Genomic DNA, 23,816 nt, shown 5'->3' with positions numbered 1-23,816 from the left:
GTAATTTGCATTTCCAAGAAGCTCCAGAGTGCTGCTGAAGCCACATGTCTACAGATCTCATTGTGAACAGAAGTGGTTTAGACTCATGTTTATCAAACTGTGAAATACAAACCACTTAGTAGCTCATGAACCCAGTTCGGTGGCTCAGACCTGCGAAACAAGTTACGAGAGCACTTTGCTCACGCTATTTTTCGCGAGCGAGCGTGTGTATCCTACGTCATGCTGTAAAATAAATTCACTACAGTGCTTCACGAAGTTGTCACTTCTCTAGACACACCTGCACATCATGTGTCGCCAACAGAAAAAAAGGCAAAACGTGGGAATCCTTTAAACTGTAAGATGCTAAATCCGTGTTTCATTTGTCTAACAAATTATTAGATGTACTGACTCAGACAATATTAAGGAGGATCCCAAATAAAATCGAACATCATCCCATCTCACAGGCAAATTGATACAATACGTAGCAACTTTAACCCTTTTACCGATACTGGAACAAATTCTCAAATTTTACCAATGGCTAATTCTCAATAAATGTGTCTGATATAAGCGTGCTAAAGACCTCTTGTCTTCTACAATTGAACCAAATTTCTTTCGACAATTTTTTAAAGAATCTCAGGTAATCTTAATAGGGAAATACTGCAAATATCGTCTACTCTATAGTCTCCATGCAGTGTGGGTGGTCTCTTCTACTGCAATGTTGGACAGATCGCTATATATGACCTACAGAACCCCTACAATATAGGAAAATGAAAAGTTCTTACAAGGATTTCTAAATCATTAGCCAGTTACTTCTCATACTGAGTTAGACTGTTTCTTTGTGACTTCCACCATCAATGTGACTTTTCTAACCTAAAGTAACATTGAATAATTCTATTCCCTCTTACACTTGTACATCACCAATCTAGACTGCAGTTACACATCCTAAAACTCGTTAAATAAAAGAACTATTATATCCGGACCACTCCTGGGGTACTCTGGCCATGTCAAAAGAGGGGTATTCAGGTCCAAAAAGGCAATGCATCAGAGATTCTATCATAACCAAGGATATCTTATGCTTTATATTGTGCTTTTTGGATGCAGAGGCTTTGCAGTATGTTTTAATATATGGAAGCCAATTTTCCTCTTTACTTTTCATAATCTTCTTGGCTGTTCTTGGAAATCTATAATTACATATAAGCTTTTAAATCGCTTATGTAGTAAAAAGCCTTGTGAATCTAACTGGAATTATATAAAATCTATGTATTAATCTGGGAAAGACTGGCACTCATATATACTGAGTCCCCCCCCCCAAAATAACTGATTTTCCCCCCATATGTTTTCAGATTGTGTTTCTTGTTCCTTGACAAGATTTTACAGTTGTCTCCATATAGGTTCTATGTCTTTCCTATTGAATTTTCTCTACTGTCTTATAAGATATTACAGTTAATAAGAAAAGGTTTGGTTTTTTCCATTTTCATTTCAAGCTAGCTTTCACACAGAAAAGAGAGTCACTGTCTTGGCATACTTTTCTTGTTGCATTCAGCCACCTTGCCAAATTTGCTTATTAAGTCTAGAAGTTTTTAGTAGGATCTTCTGGGTTTTCTAGGAATATAATCATATCTGCGGGGAAAAAAAGACTTTTGTCTCTTCTTTTAAAAATATTTACACCAACTACTTCCTTTTTTCCTTTTTATCCTCTAAAACAATATTTAATAATAATGGTAAATTTTAAAGTAGACCTCATTTTGTTCCTGATTTTAAGGGAAATGATTTAAGCATTTCATCACGCAAAATGAAGCTTTTTATTAGTTTTCAGTAAGTAGACTTTTAATCAAATTTAATCAGTTTACTTTTTGTTTTATTAGAAATGGGCTATTAGAAAAGACTCTCATTAGAAATGTCTACTGAATTTTTATCAAATACCTTTCTAACATCTATTTTTTTTTATAAGCCATCAGGAGTTTTGATTTTATTTTAACTGCAATGGATACCCATTAACAGAGGTGTGGTTTTTTTTTTAAAACCTTTGAGGTATAATTTGCATATAATAAATGCATCCATTTTAAGTGTACAGGTCAGTGAACTTTGACAAATGTATATGCCCACATAAACACACAATCTATACAGAATTTTCCATCACCCTAAAATGTTCTCTCACACCTCTTCCCAGTCAACATCCCTGTCTCTGCTTTCCCTCTGTGGCCCCAGGTTACTAAATTCTTTTCTAGCTTCATAAAAATGGCGTCAGAGAGTAAGTGTTCCCTTGTGTCTGACTTCTTTTGCACATCACGTTTCTGGGGTTCACCCACGCTGCTGAATGACTCAGTGGTCTGTTCCATGTTAATGCTGAGTGGTACTCCACAGCATGGGTAAACCGCCGTCTGGTTAGCCACTCACTCACCGAGGGCTTCCAAAGTAAGGGGGAAGGTTTGATTTGCTTCTAAAAGTTAACCTTAGCTGCTGAATGAAGAATAAATTGGAACGTTCAATGGCAGCAGTAATGAGGCCAATGAAGAGGCTCTTCTGAGTCCAGGCAAAAGCACAGCAGCCCAGGCTAGCATGGTGTTGAGTCAGTCCCTCCTGCATTCAATTTCTGCTCTAGGTGAGTAAGTTGAGGCGAGCGCACTTCATTCATGTTTCTGAGCAGGTTCTCGCCTGTAAAGCACTGCAGTTGCTAGGAGGGGAGCTGAGAATGCACGCTGCCTGCTAACTCACTGGAACGTAAGTCCCGTGAAGGCAGCAAGTTCTTTTGCTGACTGATAAATCCTAAGCATCTAGAAGTTTGGGACCTAAATGAGTGTATTTAAATTCTTCCTGTCCTTTTGTCCAAGGTGAATGTAAACTAAGAGAGCTGTACAATTCCACACCTTTTTCTTCACCTCTCTGCCAACCCAGGTTGGGAAGACTCACAGGCATGACTCTGGGAGTCCGTAGGAGGCAGAAGAGGTTGAGAACCTCCAGCCTTGCACACACGACAGATGCAGCCCCAAAGGCTCTCGCAGCTGAGGTCTTCAACAGGTGAAGGTCTAAGGTTTCTCAAACCCACCTCTTGACCTTGAGAGCATTAAAGCTTAAAACCCCTTCTGCAATGTCAGCGAGTCAGGGAGCAGGGGCTCTCTGGTGAAGACATGGCTGGAAAAAGGTGCGTCTCTTGGTTTTAGAAAGCCTTTGGCTTTTTAAAAATAATTTTACCTCTAGAGCTTAGACTACTGCCTTTGATGTAGTGGGTTCAGCAAATATTTGCAACTGAAAGGAGAAAAACTTCTTCCTCACAATTAACGCTCACCTTCTTAACCTTTTTGGGGGGGGTGGATAATTTCAAACAAAGCCCGAAGCCATAAACGATGTCTATGGTCTCCACTCCAGTGGTTACCGGAGGTCAATCCCCTGTGGCAGCATCTCTGTGACGAGCCTCTGTAAACCTCATGCTATTACCTACCCTCATTTGCAGGACCCAGTTTCTAAGAAGCCAGATCTGTGTTCTCCTAAGTGGTTTTAGTCCTATTGCCTATTTTTAATACTCATTTGGTGGTTCCTTTTAAACCCAGTGTAGTATGAAACATTTTTGATAGGTGTCCTGATACTGATCCAGGCATGTTCTCTCTTTGTGGGATGCAGCTTTGTTGACCATTGGCTTCACGGGCAGGGTAATCTGGTGGGATCATTTTGTTGGGGGAATCTTTGGGTAATCTCTCTAAGGGCTGCTGAGATTTCTCAGAGAAAGATATTCTACTATTGTGCCTGTGCCTGTCTGCCTGCCAGCAGTCTGGGAACCACGTGGAGAACAGGGCTGGGAGCAGAAGGTGTCACCACATCATGTCCACATTCACTTCACTTGATCCTCTGCCAACTCTGCCTGGTGTCACTCAGTACAAAGACTGTTTTGTTCTCTACAGGAAAGAACCTCCAAGCTTTTGCCAGGGTGGAGGAGACAGTGTCACCCTGCTTTGAAGAATGAGGAAGGTGATATGGAGAAAATCTTCCAGAGATTTTAGACCAATATTCCCTCCTTTGGGAGTTTTCCAAGTAACTGGAACTAATAATTACTGAGACTTCTGAAGGGTTCCACAGTGACAAAGAGCTACTTCTCAGTTTTTCATACTGTCAGCTTAGGATTCAACATTTTTAGGTTGCTAAGTCAGTTAAGAATCATCCTTCAGCTTTACATTTTCTAAAATCATCTCTCTTTTTTCCTTGTGCGCTTGTGTCTTTAAAAAACTCAATTTAGGGGGTTTGGGGATGAGGAAAAAAAAGGTATATATTTAAGCTATCATCTTAACCACAAATTGGTTAAAGTATTTTCTTCAGTAATTTCCTCAAAAAGGGTATATGTGATGGCACATCTCTGAACTTTTATTTTAAGATCTCTCTTTTCACATTGACACATGAGGGATATCTTAGTTGGGTATAGTACTCTTGGAACAAGTTCTTTCCTATGGAACAGATACTCAGTTTAAGGTTTTCTAATCTCCAATTTATAGAGCCTGAAGATGATTTCATTCTACATTCTTTGCATATAACTTTTTTCTTTCTAGAAGCTTTACAAAGTTTTTTGTTCTTGATAAGCCTAGAATAGTTACTCTTTTTCATTAATCCTGTCTGAAACTCAGTCTTTCCAACAACACCTCAAGTCTTTCTTAAGAACAGTGAAAAGTTATACTCCAATAAAGATGTTTTAAAAAAAAAAAATCCCCTTATTATTTCTTTTAAAATTAACCTTTCCTTGTCAATTTTACTTCATGAAACTCTTACTATTTACACATACAACCTCTTGGCACATCTCTCTACATCTCTCATCATTTTGCACATTTCATTCTCTCTACCTTTCTGCTACATATTTTGAGATACTTCTTCCATGTATTTTTTTGGGTCACTATAATTTTGTTCTTAGCAGTACTTTCACTTTGCTGAAATGTTTCATTTCTAAAACTCAACAGTTTTTTGTACTCCTCTAATACCTTTAAGTGTTCTCACAATTTTTCAGTCAGCGCAGTCATCTGCCTCCCATACCTTCAGGTCTAAAACTGAGTACTTCCTGTCTTCAGGGATTCTTCTAGGTCTCCCTCCCTAGATAGGTAATCTTCTTCCTTTGTATGCAAATGACTCTGTTTGCTCCCAACAGTCAGGTCAAATTATAGGCAGTGGTTTGCTGGTAAATATATAATAACCAACTGGGGTGTGAAGGAAGAAGTGCGGTAGTGTGCAGCGTTTGCCAATTTCCTTACTGTAAGTACTTTTTCTCCAAGGCTGATCTCAAACCACCAGCATCACATCAAAGAAGATGGATCAGGAAGAGATACACACAGTGGCTCTCCTGAGGCAGTATGACAGCCCCTGCAGCTACGGAAGAGGGTCCTTGGAGAGGTGTTTCAATAGTCTACACCACCTCGTCCTTGAAGCCATCCTTGATTCCCCAAATTGCAACTAGTTTCTTTTTTCTCCGCTCCAAGACACTTTGCTTATATCTTCACATTAGCATTTCTTTTATTCTGTCCTGTAGTGTAGTTAGTTCTTTACCTGTTTATTTCCCTAATGATATAACCACTTTAAGGACAGGGAAAATATATTATTTCTCTTTGGTTTTCTTCTAGAGTCTACACCAATTATTTGTTGAATGATTTTAATGACTGAATTTTTAAAGGCAACACTTCAGTCACGTATTTACCACTTTTAAAGGTACAGAAATACTTGACTAAATTCAAAGGGAAAAAATAAAGAGAAGTGTAATTAATAGTAGACTTCTTGTGCTAAATCAAAGTTGTCTAAACATTCCACAAGGACGAGAGAGATAATTCTAATGATTTCTTTTGATGGGGCTGGTGGTTCAAGTGTAGCAAGGCAGCAGAGAAATAAGTCCAAAATGTCCATTCTAGGCTAACTGAAATTATACTTCTTAAAATATCTTCTTCTTCAATTTTCCCTTTATTTCAAAATCAAAATATCTACTTCTCCCTTTTCCCTTTATTTTTCAGAATGAAAGGAAAATAACTTTTCAACATCAGCATCTAATAAGTTGACGTGAAGAACAAATTCTTGTGTATTCTATTTTTAAATTTTAGACACAATCGTTTCAAAGTTCAGTCTAAGAAACTTTAGTAACACTGTCCTAGTCTACAAATAAACTTGGGATAATATACATATATAATAAAAAAATTTAATGCAGTCATAAAAACAGGCACTTGCCTATGAATAGTGTCTAGGATAGCTGGACAGATGGGAAGCAGATGGGTAATCCCAAAGGGGCAAAATGACTCAGCCTCAAACATATGGATAAGATCCTGGATTAACTTCAGTTGCCACTTCCTGCTGTCTCTTTCAGGCACATATATCAAACAATCAAAGATGATACAGTTTAATATATCTAAGACCTGCTCTGGGGAAAAATCAGAAAGGAGACATACAGTAATCTGAAGAAGAAGAACAAGAGGTAGTAGCCATTCAGAGAAGAACAAACTGACATGAAAATAACATGAAGGAATAAAATAAGCAGTAGACATTTATTAATAATGGCAAATACAGGTGTGTACTTTTAAATTGTCATATCGTACATATTGTACAGACAATATGACACATACAGCATACTCTGAAAACTTCAGTGGTTTATGAATTTGAATCCTAGCACAACTGAATGAGTACTGAAACAGAAGTTGAAACCACTAAGTTAAACACTAAGTTTAATTTCTGGCTTTATTATATTACTTGTCACTTAGCCTTATCAGTCTTTCTGGGCTTTGGTTTCCTCACATGTAAAATGAAGGGTGAGACTAAAAATTGCTAAAGGCCTTCTAACAACTTAAAACAATTTAAAAATTGTTATGCATAAGAAACAGAATTATCGTGTCTGTGCTGATAACTGCCTGCCAAAAAAAGAAATGTAATATTTAAGTTTATTACAGTAAACTGCAATATTCGGTTTTAAGAAAATTCCTGAGTTCTGTTGAGAATTTGGAACATTTTCAATTGCTGCTAAATGTACAGCACATAGTACCCAACTCCAATTAGAAATTTTAAATGCTCCATTTTCTTTTCCATGGTAATGGGATATAATACCAAATATGCATAAACACATGTATAAATGTGTGTATGTATATATAAATACCCATGCACACATACAGTATGTGTGTTCTAAAGGTTCTCTTAAGTTTTGACCTGTTGTCTCCTTCTGCCTACTGTTTCATATAAGCCAGGCAGACACAAAAGCACATGGAAATCTGAGTCCACTTCACAACTGACAATAACTTTTAATTAAAACTTTGGAAAGGACAAGAAGCCAAAACGTTAGGATCAAAATAAAACCAGTTTGTAATCTGGACACATGTACAGTTAAGTAAAAATAGTCAAGGTAATACCTTCTCACCCATACTATGAACAAGATTCTTTTCCCTTACTAAAAACCACTGAATTGTACACTTTTAATTGTATGGTATGTGAATCATATCTCAGTAAAGCCATGATAAAAATAAAAAGAATCATCTAAAAAAAAAAAAAGATTCTTTTCCTTAATTCAACAAATATTTATTTAACGTCTGTTTTAGTTGCTAGTGAAATAATGAAAAGCAATAACATTAAGTGGTTATTGGCTTCATGCAACCAACAGATATTAATGAAATAATCACACAAGAACAAAAGTGCAATAATGTTAAGGTTGTAATTTATATTTTTAAAAATTCAAAAGTTCAGGGAAAAGAACCTGATGATTCATTAGTCTCTGTTTTAAGTTCCAAAATAAAACATATACTTTATTTTTCTTGGTACTAATGATAAAGCCCTGTAACACTAAAGTTGTGAAAGAACAATCAAATCAGTAATCTCCAGTTATTTTTATGAAAACTCTGTATTATAAATTCTGATGTAATGTTGCTTTGTAAATGTATTCAATGAAGCTGACCTGAACCTATATACAGCTCTTAAAATGAAGGAGTCGTTTTATATACTAAAACACTTTAAATGGATATAAAGAACACTTAAAATTTGTGAGAGAATACCTAATCTTCACATGTCCCCAAGCTCATTAGAAACATATGTAGAGCCTTTCACGTGAGTAACATTTCTGATAAGTCTCACGTTAAGCCCTGTCAGTGTCTTAACACCATGTTAACCGTGTTTTCAATGCTCACTCAAGGGTTTTCTCTGTCTCTCACTTAATGAGCAATTTTTCTACTACCTTGAAACACTCACTGGTAACTTTGCAGTGCTAAGTTTCACAGTCCACTCATTACTTTATTCAAAACTCATTTTTCAGAATAAAGCCATCATCTTCTTAGACATCTCCACTTTCATTAATAGGAATAGCACCTAGTAGTCTGAAATTTTCCATGCTAATTTTCATAAAGATATAATTTTAATATTAAATAAGAGTTCCTGTATATACTCCTATCAGCGAGGAATACAAACCTGTATTGACTTTCAGAAACACAACATTCCACATACTAGTTGAATTTCTCACTCAACAAAATTAGATTATTACACATTCATGAGTCACTCATGAATATGCAAAATCATGAATGTCTCTAGTCTAGGATACTCTAAGTATATCAATAAATCAAGTACAATATAGGCCCAAGGCCCTAATTTCAGAATAAAGTATACACTATAATAAAGTATAAAAAATAATAACTTTAATACACTAAAATACTTCAATATATACAAACCTTTAAAGCCATCAGGATATACATCAGAAAGAAATTTAGTGTTGATGTCTCCTTTTACAAAGCGTGAGTTGATTATCACCTCTCGAAGTAATGCAATATTATGTGTAACACCTAAAAATAAAATGATAACAGGTTGAATTAAAAACAATGAGTCCGTTAAAAATCTAATTCCTGTTATCTGGAGAAATTTTCCATCAGTGTCCTGTGGCCTGGCAAAAAACCATGCAAGATTACCTACCTCCTTGATTTCAACTGACAACAAAAAATGAATGAACTTGAGGCAGCAATAAAACTCTGAATGTAAATTTAAGAAATTCAATGGGGAAATCAATGTCTTTTCAATAAATGTTAGAACTACTAGATACACATTTCGGAAAAACAGAAAATGAACCTCAACCCTAATTCACAGCATACATAAAAACTGACTCAAATTGGGTCACAAACCTAAAACTACAAGACTTATAGAAGGAAATCAGGAGAAACATCTGTTACCTTGAGGTAGGGAACAGATTCTTAGATAGTACACAAAACCCATGAACCATGAAAAGAATATCAACAAATTATACTCCATCAAAATTTAAAAGTCTGCTCTTCAAAGGATGTAATTAAGAAAATGAAATGACAAGCCACAGAGAAAATATTCACAACACATATCTCAAATAAAGAACTTGTGTCTGGTATATATGAAGAATGCTAACAATATAATAATAAGAAGACAAGCAAACCAGGTGAAAAAAGATAGGCAAAAGATCTAAGGAGACATTTCACAAAGTATATACAAATGGCCAGTAAGCACAGGAAAAGATGTGTAACATCACTGTCAAAGAAATGCAATGAGATATACCCAAACACCAATTTAAGTGGTTAAAGGTTAAAAGACAGATAATACTAAGTGTCGGCGAGAATGTGGAACAAGTGGAACTGTCACCACCTGTGTGGGTGACAGGGAATAAATTGGTACATTTTACAGTTTACTTCCACTTTGGACTGTCTGGCAGTTTCTTTAAAAGTTAAACATATACTCACCATATGATTCAGACAATTCACTCCTAAGTATTTACCCAAGTTAAAATAAAAGCATATGCCTATACAAACACACACAGAGGTTAACAGCTTTATCTGCAAAGTCAAAAACTGGAAACAATCTAAATGTCCATCAACAGTGAATGGATTAACAAAATGTGGTTTGTCCATATAATGGAAATCTACTCAGCAATAAAAGGAAGCGAGTCCCCCAATACACACAACAAGGATGAATCGCAAAATATTATGCTGAATTAAAGAAGCAAGACCAAAAACAATGCATACTGAATGCAACCTACAGAAAGCGGCTCACGTGGCTGCATTAGGACAGGCTCGGAGAGAGGGTGGAGAGGCAAAGGTCATGAGGAGACTTTGGGAGATGACAAAAATGTTCAGTATTTTGATTGTGGTGATGGTTTCACAGGTGTATACATACATATGTCAAACCTCATCAAATTGAATATTTTAAATATGAGTTTACTATATGTCAAGTATACTTCAAAGTAAGTAGAGAAGGAGAAGGAGGGCGGGGGCGGGGGGACGGGAGGGGAGGAGGGAAAGGGAGAAGACAAAGAGGATGAGAAGAAGAAAAGAGCCTGTGGTCAAGTAGGAAAAACTGAGCCTAGTACACGACGACTATTCCAAAGTAAAGTTTAAACAGCTCTAACCAGCACAAGAGGGATATGAATGGTATGAGGAGGATTCCGTGATATAGGAAGACTTTATGAAGGGAGTAGATTACAATGATGTTAAATAGGAGTAAAAGGTAAAGCGCAGGAAAAAAACAGGGAAAGCAGAAATTAGAGCAGGTGTCCACTAGAAGGGGGACTGACTGGAACACAAGAGAGCTGAAGGTGAAGTAAGAGAGAGGATTGCTAACTCCTTCCAATCCTTTATCCCACTCCTGCAGAGTTCTAATTTGTACCGCTATACTTCGTAACAAACCTAGAAAGCCTGATTCTGTCCTCGCTTGTTCTTGATCTGATTCAAGTCTTATAGAATCCTCACTTATACAAGAATAATTACAAAGTAAGCAAAGAATCACTCAGGTTCAAGCACCTGATCTACCTCTCACCTTGAGTAAGCTATTTAAACTCCCGAAGTTTTAGTTTCCTCATTTGTGAAATGGTGATAATAACAGTCTAGTTAGTATGATTGTCATGAGGTACAAATGAAATAATGTTTAACACAATGCCAGGCACTCAAAAAGGTGCATTATTATTACTGTGCTCAATATTATCCTTTTATATGAGAAAAAATATAGAGCATAAGACATCATGTAATAAACAAACATGAGACAGAAGCTGCACAGCATCCTAAGCCTCAGCACTAACCTACCTACCTAACTTCTAGTTAACATTCTGTAAGAATGCAGCTCCACAAATTTAAGCTTATCGCTATTTCCATCTGGAGGGTGTATCCATCCTATAAGGCAAGGAAGGATCAGCGAACTATGGCTTGCAGGTCAAATAAGGTTTTATTGAAACCCAGCGGTGTTTATATACAGTGGTCTTCATGCTAAACAGTAGAGCCCAGTGGTTGCAATAGAGACCACGTGACCCACAAAGTCTAAGATATTTATTCTCTGGCCCTTTACCAAAAGTTTGCCCACATCTGCTGCGAAGTTTTAACAATGTTGATGTTCTGAGCAGATTAATCTCTCTCTCTCTCTCAACATTTTCTCCACACCTACTACTCATGCAGGAGTTAGATATCACAGGAAGGAACACGAAAGCGAACAGTATGGTACATGCTTTGGGGGAACTTTCAATAACCAGTTATAGAATAAGAATATCACAAGGCGGGCTCCCCTGGTGGCTCAGTGGTTGAGAGTCCGCCTGCCGATGCAGGGGGTGCGGGTTCGTTCGTGCCCCGGTCCGGGAGGGTCCCACATGCCGGAGCGGCTGGGCCCGTGAGCCGTGGCCGCTGAGCCTGCGTGTCCAGAGCCTGCGCTCCGCAACGGGAGAGGTCACAACAGTGAGAGGCCCACGTACCGCAAAAAAAAAAATAATAACAATAATAATAAGATTACAAGGCAAAAGGAGACAAAAATAAGAAAATTGTGATCTAGAGAGACTGAATCATTCATCTAATGTTTAGTACAATATAAGTTACAACAGTAATATATGTTAAAAAAATTATTTTTAATACAGAAGTATATTGTGACAGACTGCACGTTTCCTCCATCATGTGCTTTTTATTTTTTCCAAAATAGAATCTTAGCTGAACAAAAGACCACCCAGACACAGACTCCATTTCCCCATCTATCTTACAGCTAGACATGGCAAACCAATTCCTAGACAAGAGACTACAGTTAAAGTGATGTATCCGACTCCAGCTTTATTTACATGAAAAAAACAACTGCCAGAACTTCCTTTCCTTCCCTTTTCCTAAGGGCTTCCTGATACAGCAGGAACTCCGCTTTGGCAATGCAGATGAAGAGGAGCGACAGGGTAAGTGTGGGGACCAGCAGAGGCGGAAAGGGACAGATGTGTGTGTATCTCCTGAAATGACCACAGGAAACTAACTCGCCCCATCAGCACAGACCAGCCAGACCGTTAAGGGAGAAGTGAATAAATTTCTATCTTATTTATACCACTGGATTTAAGAATCTTTGTTACAGCAGGTTACCCTGTACCCTAATGTGTACATATGGGGGAGAAGGTCATACTTTTGATATGACTTCCTATCTCTGAGCCAACAAATGTTAACAACTTAATACAGCCTTCCAGGCATTTTTCTATGCATCCCTTTGTACTACACCGTACTAGCAACCACATGAAAAATCCTGAGCATCTCTCTTCCTGGCTCAGAAGATATTACGTGTCTAAAATTTCATGAAATCCAATTTTCAATCTATTCAAACTACTTCAAAACATTTAGAGAAAGTTCCAAAATTCAAATTTTAATGCTATTCCTTTAGCTACACAAATATTCCATGGGAGAAGTTATCCTAGACAATGATCTAATAAATATTTTTCACAGTACATGCCCAGTAGAAATGCACAGTTATCCCAACCTTGTTTTGTGGATAATGACTTGGCCCATATTCAATAACTAACATTTTGAAGGACTTTTGTAATTATGTATATTTCTATGAGGAATTACTGAAAGGTATAAAAACTTCTGACTGCATCAATGTATGTAACAAATCACTGCAAAGAGAAAGTTGACATTTGCCTATATTACAGGTGATATTTTGATAGAAAAAAATGAAGAGCAATTAATTAAAAGTGCTAGGATGCTTAGAAAGACAAACTAGGTACGCAAGAATTTAAATAGACTATTCCTTGAAAAGAGTTCAGGCTATAAAAGGGAAATGAATCCCTCTGTCATATGTTTTACAAACAGACAAAACTAAACCACTTTAGAAGAAGAAAAGAGTTACAACTTGCCAGAGAGATTTATATGCATAGTAAATGACAGATGTGGTGTTCCAGGAAGAGGAAAGTATTTGTGACTTAAACTTTCCTGGCTGGGAAAATAACTAGAGAAAGATGCAGAAGGACACAAAGATGGGTAATATTAGGGAGGAAGTATCTAAGACCTTTCATTGTGGTAAAAATGAAATACCAATACCTGGATACCATCAGGTATTTCTATGAAGAGGACTGAAAGAAGGACATCATGGCCAAAGCGTATGAGCAAAGAGAAGGGTGCACCGGAAAAGTCAAACAGGGGCGTTCAGGGTCTGACAGCCATGCAAAGATTTCACTTCACCTTGAGAGCACCCAGGGTGGTTGAAACAGGGTAGACGTGACTAGATCTGTGCATTCCAGGGATTTCTGGCTGCTACTGCAAACGGGATTGGGAAGAGTCAAGACTGAAGATGGGAAAAAGCAAGCTGACAATTGCAGGAGACATGCTGAAAAATGGTCAGGCCTCAGACCACAGCTAGGGAGTGGACAATACGGAAGGAGAAAAGCAGCCAGAGTTGAAAGATATCTGGGAGGCAAACAGGGCTTGGTGATTCAGCGGACGTAAGGATGGGGGAGGTGAGTCAAGTGCCAACACCCGAACTTCTGGCTCTGCAACATCACAGAAGACAGTATTTACAGAAAAGGAAACGGTTGAAAGGAAAAAACCTGATGCATCTTTTGCAAGTTAAATTAGAGATGCCTGTGAGATGAGACTGATAATGTCTAAATGATTAGAGTTCAGATTAGCATGTGTATACATCAGAATACAGAGGTCATGGAGGTGGACCTTCACGTGAAGGAATTCAAACAGAATGTGAAACACAGGAACGCAAGACAAATCCAGCAATGTGTGAATTATCTGTATATAATAACTGAAGTTTTGGAAAAAAATAAGATCCTAAAGGAGGGACTGGACAGGATGAATGTTAGAAGATCAAGGTGTGGCTATAATTTTATTTCCAAAATACAATGTTCTTATGCACAAATTAACGATTCAGAATGTTTCAATTTATAAGTTTTGCATAAATAGTAAATAACTTAAAAAGGCACTCTAACCCTAAGGATTTCTGTCCTTTCTTCCTCCAGTTAAATAAAAATAATACTGTTCACTTTACATGCACCATATTGTGTATTTAAACTCTACTGGCTTTCCCGTTACAGCCTAATGCTGGTATAAATTGCCTTGCTCTCTGTGTGGCCAATGCCAGAATAGTTGGCATCGGACTCTGTCTTCAGTAAAACACAACATAACTTTCAGAAATAGTTAATGATGATTTGAACAAAAATAAGATTATTTTCTGATGCCCGTGATCAATTCATGACCATGACATCCAAAAAATTTAAATGCATGCAGTTTTACAGGATAAATGATGTTCTACTTCAATTCCATATTCAAAGTTGAAAAAGAGGTGATTTTAGAAAATGTAACTCAAAAGAATCATAAGCAAATATTAATTCATATTCTGGACATCAAAGAACAGAGCTGCTCAAGCACACAAACGAAGCATGGACTTTTAAAAACCTTTCTACTTGAATAGTAAATACAGCATGAAAATATAGACTTTTACCTTGCGAAACAGTGTTTCAGGAATAAAATTAATACACGAGAGCATTTTCCCTTTAACGTTCTCTGAGTAAAATATTACATATTACTATGCAATATTATATATTACTAGTCATTATCTATTATTCTTTCCTAAGGACCGTAAGGTAAAACAATGGCTAATGGCAGACAACCAAAATCTAGATCCCTCAACTGACTTCTCCAAAAACTACTGCATATTAATTCATTCTAAAGCCAAATAAGGGAATAATCAAAAATTATTTTACATCTAAAAGCTCAGAAGATCAGATAAATGATAAAAAGCATTGAACTGTTAAAAGATATCCTACATATCTGAAAGTTACCATTTTGTATTTAGTTTACTTTCCATGTTTCAGTTACTAAGACAATGCTATTATATAAACTGATCTTGTTCAAACAATAAGCGGATAGTAGAGGTACTCTCAGGCTTAGTTTATAACTTTCACGATATTATTCATCACATACTCATAAAAATCATGACTCTGAGATTTGGACTGGGAATGGAGGATGACCTCTGCCAAAGTGCACGAGGTCCCATCTGTATGGGAAATCAGGACCAGGCCACAGAAGAGAGGACCCCTAGCAGCAGCTTTCTCCTGACTGCCTGCTGCTTCCAAAACACTGGCCAGACATTAGCTGCACACACTGCCAGGATCAAACAGAGGCCAAACGCCACTGCGTATTTCATGGGGACTCGGAAATTAACTTTAACCAAATCACATTTTTGCTCTAAAGAATCTTTACCTTAACAAAAGCTCACAGTCAGCTCGGGGAAAAAAGAAAAAATCATTTGAACAACTAAACAGTTATCAAACTAAACAGTAAACTGTCCACTTTCTGTTCTTCATAAAACAATTTTTTAAACCCCTCTTATCCTTTAGAATTAGTCAGATGAATGATATTTAAGTACAAATCACAAATGCTTCTCTGTTTTTATTCCTTGAATGCTAGCTTTGGGAGGAGGGGAGCACGTGCTCCTCTTCACTTATTTTTTAAAACTTTTCATTTTGGAGTATTTTCAGAATTCTAGAAAATTCACAAAAATAGTACAAAGAGTTACTGTATGTCCTTCACCCAGATTCTCCAAATGTTAATATCTGACCACATTTATTTGCTTTGTCATTCATTCTCTCTTTCTCTCTCTCTCTTTTTATGTATACACACAATTTTTTTTTCTTAAACATTTGAGGGTAAGTTGCAGATAAGATGCACTTTACCTCGAAATACTTCAGTGTACACTTCCTAAAACCAAGCTGAGTCTCTTCTGTAATCACAGTACAATGACCAGATCAAAAAATTAACACTGATAGTAGTATCATTATCTAGTCTACAGACCTTACTCAAATTTCACCAGTTGTCCTATTTATGACCTTTACTACAAAAGGAAAACTTTTTTTTCTGATCCAGGAACTAATCCAGGATCACACGTTTCATTTAGTTGTCATGTGTCCTTAGTTTCCTTTGATGTAGATAAGTTGATCCATTTTTTTGTTTTTTGACCTTGACATTTTCAAGAGTATAACCCATTTATATCGTACACTTTCTTTCAGTTTGGTTTGTCTGTTTCCTCGTGATTATATTCATGTTACACATTTTTTGGCAAGACTATCACAGAAAGAATGTGTACTTTTCAGTGCATCCTATCAAGAGGTGCATGATACTGATTTGTCCCATTACCAGTGATATTAATTTTAATCACCTGGGTAGGTTGCTAGCTTTCTCCATTTTAAAGGTACTATTTGTCCCATTGTAATTAATGAGTTATCACCTGAGGTGATACTATGAAACTAAGCAAATACCTGTCTCTCATCATACTTTCATCCACTGATTTTAGCAACAATCACTGATGATTCTTACCCAAACAATTTGGTGTTTGCCAAGTACTGATTTTTCTACACTTGTTAGTTTAAAATCTACTATAAGGAAGAGCTGTGAGCTCCACCCTCATGTATCTTTCTTACCTATTTGTATCAGTATAAACTCAAGGACTTATATTTTATTTCATGGGTTTTAATCTGTTGCTAGCATTATTCATTTTGTTGCTGAGGTTTTTCCCAGATTGGCCAGCGGAAGCCCCTGAAAGCTGGTTCCTGTGTCTTTCTGACACATCACCATTTTTTGAACACCTGATTGCATTCTTATATAAGATCTTTCAGGCTCATCTTACACTCTCCCTGAAAGGAGCCACTTTGTCAAGGAGTGCGGGTCCCATTTACGGGGGGGTGGCATTCAGAAGACAAGACCTGGGTGCTTTGGTGCTCCCTGCTCTGGGTGTCAGTGCTGCTGTGACCTCTCAGCAGGACAGCAGTTCTCAACCATTTGGCATGACTGTCCCCTCGGGGGACATGTGGCAATGTCTGGAAGTACGTGGTAGTCACAACTGAGGCGATGCTGCTGTCATTTAGTGGGAAGAGGCCAAGGGTGTTGCTAAACACCCTACAATGCACAGGACAGGACAGTGTTCCCCGCAGCAAAGGTGTGTCTATCCCAGACGTCAGTGAGAAATCCTGAGCTAGAGGGCATGTGTATGTATGTACACACACACAATTACAAATGCGGTAACATATATAGTTATATATTTATCTTTCAATCTAGGTTAAGAAGTATGAATTCACACTGAACTTCCAATTCAACACCATGGGGTTCATTCCACACTTTTCCATTCCCATATCTGTAATTCCTTTCTCTGACAGTGAGAAACCTGGCTCTTCTTATCCACCATACATGTGTTTATTTCCTCAGTCCCAGAATATACATAAACTGGTTTCAGAACTGCTAACCGATGAACTAAGAAAAACAAACCTATTAACTAGAGTTTAATATTTGTTTATACATATTTCATCTCTGCCTTGAGGGTATCCAGTAAAAATACTATTAAAAGTTATTTAGATTAGCCTTTTTTGTCCCCCTCCTTCAGCATGACTGTATTATTCATACAGTCCTGTCCATTTGTTTGTATTCCATTTTGAGTTTTCTCCACCAGAACATTAATGATTTTATGTATTTATTTTTAAATATTAAAATGGATCTAAAAGTCAGAAATATACAAAAGTGTATAATCAAAGAAGTCTTTCCCTCTCATCCCATGACTGTCTCCCACCCCCCAATCACTCCCACCAGATCGTCCCTCCACTCCTAGAGGTCTATGTCATCTTATTAGTTCTGGTCTTGTGTACGTGTGTGTGCTTCCAAAAAGGAGCAGATACATGTATATATTCTTATTTCTCCTAGTTGTCTGCCAATATCTATTTTCCTTTCCTTCCTTTAATAAGAGAAATGCTACACTCTACCTGAGGATACGGCCACCCTGTATCAACTACATCTCCCATTTTCCGAGCATCTAGGTATGACCACCTAGACTAACCACCAACAGGACAAGAGCAGAAATAAAGCGTGCTTTCTAGGTTACGCCCTGAAAAACAGTGAGCGTGAACCCCCCTGTCCCTGCTCTCTTCCTGCTGAGGCTGGATGATGGGCATGAAAGCAGCCACCTTGGGCCCCAAAATGAAAACCATCTGCTGTGAATGTGTGAGTCACCCTACTGGCCCTTGACAACCCCTCTCTCAACTGTTACATGGAAGAGAAATTAAACTGTGTCTTTCTTAGGTCCCCATATTTTGGATTCTCCCTGTCACAACTGCTTAGACTAGCTTGACTACGACAGGTCTTCAGGAGGGAAGAGACGGTGCACACCAGTAAAGGAAGACAACAACCGAGCAGGAGAAAAGGGAGCCCGAGAGAAAGTGGTATAAATCAGACTGCAGAGTCCACGCAGAGGCAATGGGAGGACACTGGGCAGGGAAGAGATCACTGGCTTTGGACTTTAGAAAGGTTATTCTGTGCATACTGAAGAATGGACTGATGTGGTCAAGAGTACTTGTAGAGAACCCAATCAGGAAGCTACTGCGCTCATCCATGATATAGATAGTGTTGGCTTGGGACTACAGGGCCAGAGGAAAATAAATAGACTCAAAAGTTAACTAGATGACGTGTACAGACCCAGCCCCCTCAGAACGCCTTTGAGACCACTTTTCTGAGCCCAAGTGCTCACTGCCATTACTTCGGGGACTCTGCATCCATTACCAGAAGCACAAGCTTCCCTGCCCATCCTCGGAACCTCAGAGAGCTCAACTACCTCCTCCCTCCCCAAACCCCTGCTCCCTCTTTTCCAGGCCTTTCCACAATACCTTCTGAGAGCGTGCTCCATGATCAGCGGGGTCTACCACAGAGCCGGCATCTTCCTGGGACATTCCACTCGCCTGCTTCCCTCACCTGAAATACTCAACGCCCTCAAGGACCTCACTGTTCCAGCAACCCTCACTGCCACTTACAAAATGTTACCTCTTCTAATCCTTGGGAGAACTTCCGTTTCCTTGAGGTTTATTTTCTCTGGTCAGGAAAACCTTCTCCAATTCTCTGTCGTCTATCAACACCCTTGCCACGGTGCAGTGTTCTCTAAAGGACTCATGTCACCCACCTCACGACCTTCCCTCTGCTCCGAGCTCACGTCACCCACGTGGGTGACCCACGCGACGCTGTCCCGGCTCCATCCTCGGGGCCTCACGCCAAGCCCTCTGTTCTTCCACTGTAGCCACCTGCTCCCACAAGCACACCCTGAAATCACCTAATGTTCACGAACTGCACCACTTTCAAAATCACCAATTCAAAACACATCACTTTCCAACAGCAACCCCCATCTTTCCACCTTATTTCCCAAGTGCCTTCCCTGGGACAACGCTGAAACTTCCAATCTAGAATGTAAGACGTTCTATACGTCAACTGCCCCTGACTCTCCTGAAGAGCTGAGGTTCAGACATACAAAGAGGGCAAGAAAACAGAGAGGCATAACCAATATGAACTTTGATTGGACCATATGCTGGGGCTAAAAAACACACCGTGGGGAACAACTGGGGAAATTCCAATATGGACAGTACATTAGACGATATTATGAGATTGCTGCTAATTTCCTTTGGTGAGATAATGGTATTGTGGTTTTGGAGGAACATAATCTTACCCTTAAGATGCATTCTGAAGTATTTAGGAGTGATATGTCATAACGTCTGAGACTTTCTGTCAAACAGTTCAGGAAAAAAAAAACAAGAGAGAAGGGTGAAGGCGAGGGAGAAGACAAAGAAAGGAAGAGATGGAGAAAAAAAGCAAATGTAGAAAAGCTTAACAATCCATCTAGATGAAGAGTGTACCAATGTGCAAAGTCCTATCTGTTCATCTTTTCTCTAGGTTTGAAAATGCCTAAAATTAAAAAGTTTGGGGGCTATGTATCAAGAACCATCTCCCTCTTTTGAGCTAAAAAAATAATATATATTTCAATATGATGTGTATATATCCACATCTTTCTCTGTGCTCATCCAAACAAAACTAAAACTATTTCAGGACAAGAAGGTTTTAACTAAAAGCTTGCATTACTCTCCAAACTGCTTTTCTACTTTAATAATACAGACAGACATGACTTCAAGTCACAGCTGCACAGTATTTTATAATGAAGATGTGTCCATTTGGTGGACACTGCGGCTGGTCAGAATTTTGGCTACTACAAACAAGGCTGCTGTAAATGTCCTTGTAAACAGCATCTCACAGTTCAGTCTTTTAACACCACAGGGTAGATTCCCGAAAACTGAACAGCTAGGTGAAAGGACAGGTACTGTAGCACCTCGTGCCAGTTTATTTTCCCAGAAGACAGCAGCGGCCACACTTCAGAGACGCCTGAGCGTACCCATCACCTCCACTTCACCAACACGGTAAGTTACCAGTCTTTTCAAAAATGCTGCTCCTCTGAGGAGTCGTTTTAAGGAAGCACAAGTAAAATATTCTCAAAAGAGTCACCTATGAGTCCTAAAGCAGTACTCACATTACTTTCAAAAGACAAAAAGGGACAGGTGTGAAAAGAAAGATACCCTCTCTGAATGCCCACTATACTTTTTCACTCCACTATTACGGCACCTAGGAATTTATATTATACTTATCTTATGTATTTTCCATACCAAGTATACTAGAAACTCTTTAAAATAAAGATAGTATCTCTCACTGATTCATTCACTCATTCAACAAATATTTATTAATCACCTACCACGTATCAGGAACTGCTGGAGCACCAGTAACACACAGATACACAAGATAAACACCGTCAACGCCCTCGTGTACCTGATACTCTTACGGCGCATAATCCAACATTTAGCAATTAATTATAAAACTAATGCTTTAATTACAGTTAGGGTAAATGCTTTGAATAAGCAGTAGAACGGGGTGCAATGAAAGCATATAACTCAGCACACAGTACTGGGAATGGCCTAAAATGGGCTTTCAATATGGCTTATCCGCAGTTTTAATAAAGTTCACATAACACCAATTGACTGATAATCATTTATGACATACAGTTTTTAAACCTGTGGTTTTGCAACTGTAATGAGAGAGGGAGAAAAGAAGATGGGAACTAAAGTTACTGAACTCCACAGGGCAGTAGTGTTGCCAAGCCCTTCTACACACCGAACCTCATTTAATCCTCACCACTAATTTATAAGGCAGAGACTCACACTCTATCTCTTAAATGTGGAGTGTGAGATTCAGAGACACAGTTACTAAATGTCATCCAGGACAGGATATGAATCCAGGCCTGTCTGATTCCTTTCTATTCTATCACAGTTAATCAAAGGTAGAAATTTCAGACCAAGCCTGGAAAAATCTATCTGCACAGTAAAATATATCTTGCTTTACACATGATACATTTAAAGTCAGGAGAATAATAGCAAGCCTACTTTGTATTTAAGTCACTTAATTTAAAAATATAGTAACCTGTGTACTTAAAGTATAATAGGTAAATTAGTGGAAAACATGTTCATTTAAAAAAAAATATGAAGGTTTACTCTGTAAATATAAAAGAATATTCCTTTCAGAAGCCAGACACAGTAGAAGAAAAACTTTTAGGTGGGACCAATGCTAATTTAATATTTTGACAAACTGCCCATATGCCATGCCACTATGTTATACCAAATCAAAGTTTAATAGAGATATGATACGACAAAATATTCTTACTCAGATTGACTATCTCAGATTCATGAATTTACCATTCAAGCTCATTAGAATGAAACATAAATTAACCACCATCTAATAATTCAACAACCACAATAAAAAATTCAATGATAGGGCAGGGGCGGGGGGGAACATATAGAAAACTCTTACAAATACTTTAAAGGCCTCTGGGAATAATCCCAGAGTGCCTTGTTTATGTCTATGTATGTACGTATAGTTAAACACACACACACACACACAAACACGAATTAGATGTGTGTTCCAAACAAGCACGAGAATAATTTTGTGGCAATATTATTTCTGTAGGGCAATAGACCTCTCAAGGCCTACTTAACCAATGTACAGCTAAAATATGCATCTGCTGCTTATGGTAGAACACAGCAGAGTTATAAAACCAGAAAATACTCTACCGTTAAGGCTAAAAAGGAGCTAGAGAAATAGCCAGAAAGAATGTGAAGGGAAATTTTCAAATTCTTAGAGGCTCTGGATGTTAATGGTACTTCTTAAAATTACACCTAGGTTCACTTGAAAGCTTTCCTTTCGTAGATGGAGGTAAATCACTAGCACGTGAGATTAGATACAATCACCATCCCTAGTTAACAGATGGGAAGAAAAGAGGGTACCAGTAAAAGGGAAGGGAGGGAAGAAAGTTCTCCTGACCTAACAAAAGAAAAGCTGGAAGAGAAAACATGACGACAAGTGAGGATTGCATGACTTATCTACCAACAGATGAAAATTAGCAGGGCAAGGTAGATGTGTAAAAATAGAGTCACTAAATTGTCCTGGGCCGCTATTGTACAGTTGTCTAAACTGTTCACTGCACAAAGGAAGTTGGTCAAAGGGGCAAAGTAAGGGTTTGACATGCTCCATTGCTAAGCTGGGCTCCCTGTTTCAGGGCTGGAGACATCCAGAGAACAGAGCACTTTTTCTAATTCACACGAAGTTGCAGTCACTTGTCAAGACTTTCGACCTATGGGCTGTATCCACTCAAAAGGAGGCTTTTTGAAATTGCAGAATAGCTCCATGTGGGCTTGAAACGGGCTGTGCAGTCATACTCCACCACCATCCCACCCCTTTGGCCTCCAAAATATCGCCTCCCAGCCTCACTGCTATATTTAGTGAGCCACCAGAAAAGAGCCAAACTATACAGCCAGTCTTTCTTACGGATGTTCTTACACCCACAGCATTCATTCACAATTCAAAGTGAACTTACATTTCACACTTTAAATTTGATATTAAACTCCATTTTTCTGAAGCTGATGATAATTTATGTTGGGCTAAAGTAAAATGATCTTTTCATTACTAATGAAAGTTGCTAATAAAATTTACACTGTAATTCACTCCTTAAGGAAATAAGTATAACTTTAATTATTTAAATTTAATGGCTCCTCTTAATACTATTGTCACTACACACCCTAAAGGCTTGTAGGATCACACTTTGTTACACATTAGAATTATCCTGTATGTGCGTGAGGTAAGAGAACTGCATTTGCTAGAAAATATTTTATAGTTTGCTCTAATTCAAAGAACCAAAGAGCCATTCCCTCTACTCTCAAAGTAGTCAAATGTGGGTCACTATGGCTTAAATCTCCATACATTTTTAAATTTCATACTTCAAAACTATACAAACAAAAAAACAATAATAGAGCAAATTGGCTGTCAAACTGCACTAGACAATAAAAGACTCCAGAATGAAGAGTCTATAAAATACTAAATGCTCATCCAGGAAAAGTCATAAATCATTAGTTTAATTAAATAACTTAATTTCAGATGTATATGGAAAGCATACGATTGCTACAGAAAATGAAATACCTATTCTTAATTAGTATGTCAGTTTAATTCAAGCTTTTATTTCTATTTAAATGCATAGTAAGCAAATGTTCTATCGAATTCTCTAATTAATAAATCTTCAAGCTGTTTTCTAGACCTGGACTCAATGTATAATAACATGACGTCAAATGTTTGTTTTTACCTCGAATAACATAATTATCCAGTGCATCTTCCATTCTTTTCAGTGCTTCCCTTCTATCAGAACCATATGTGATTAGCTAAAAGCAAGCAAACAAACAAAACAGTTGATATATATCTATCTATAAGTCAAACATTTCATCCTAG

The 23,816-nt window shown here is 37.9% G+C and overlaps 1 protein-coding gene across 6 annotated transcripts in view; it reads right to left on the bottom strand.

Moving 5' to 3' along the window:
- Positions 1-23,816, bottom strand: part of PCCA (propionyl-CoA carboxylase subunit alpha) — a 369,338-nt gene that overhangs the window by 170,315 nt on the left and 175,207 nt on the right. For all 6 annotated transcript variants that reach the window (XM_067016618.1, XM_067016615.1, XM_067016616.1 and 3 more), the window contains 2 exons: positions 23,674-23,749; positions 8,631-8,741 (listed from right to left, as the gene is read on the bottom strand). In XM_067016618.1, the coding sequence (XP_066872719.1) occupies positions 8,631-8,741; positions 23,674-23,749 (187 nt within the window). The remainder of the gene's footprint in view (positions 1-8,630; positions 8,742-23,673; positions 23,750-23,816) is intronic.

The sequence above is a fragment of the Kogia breviceps genome, chromosome 16 (assembly GCF_026419965.1).
Source record: "Kogia breviceps isolate mKogBre1 chromosome 16, mKogBre1 haplotype 1, whole genome shotgun sequence".
Lineage (NCBI taxonomy): Eukaryota > Metazoa > Chordata > Mammalia > Artiodactyla > Physeteridae > Kogia > Kogia breviceps.
Note: the sequence above shows the minus strand (reverse complement) of the source record. Positions and strands in the feature narration are given on the sequence as shown.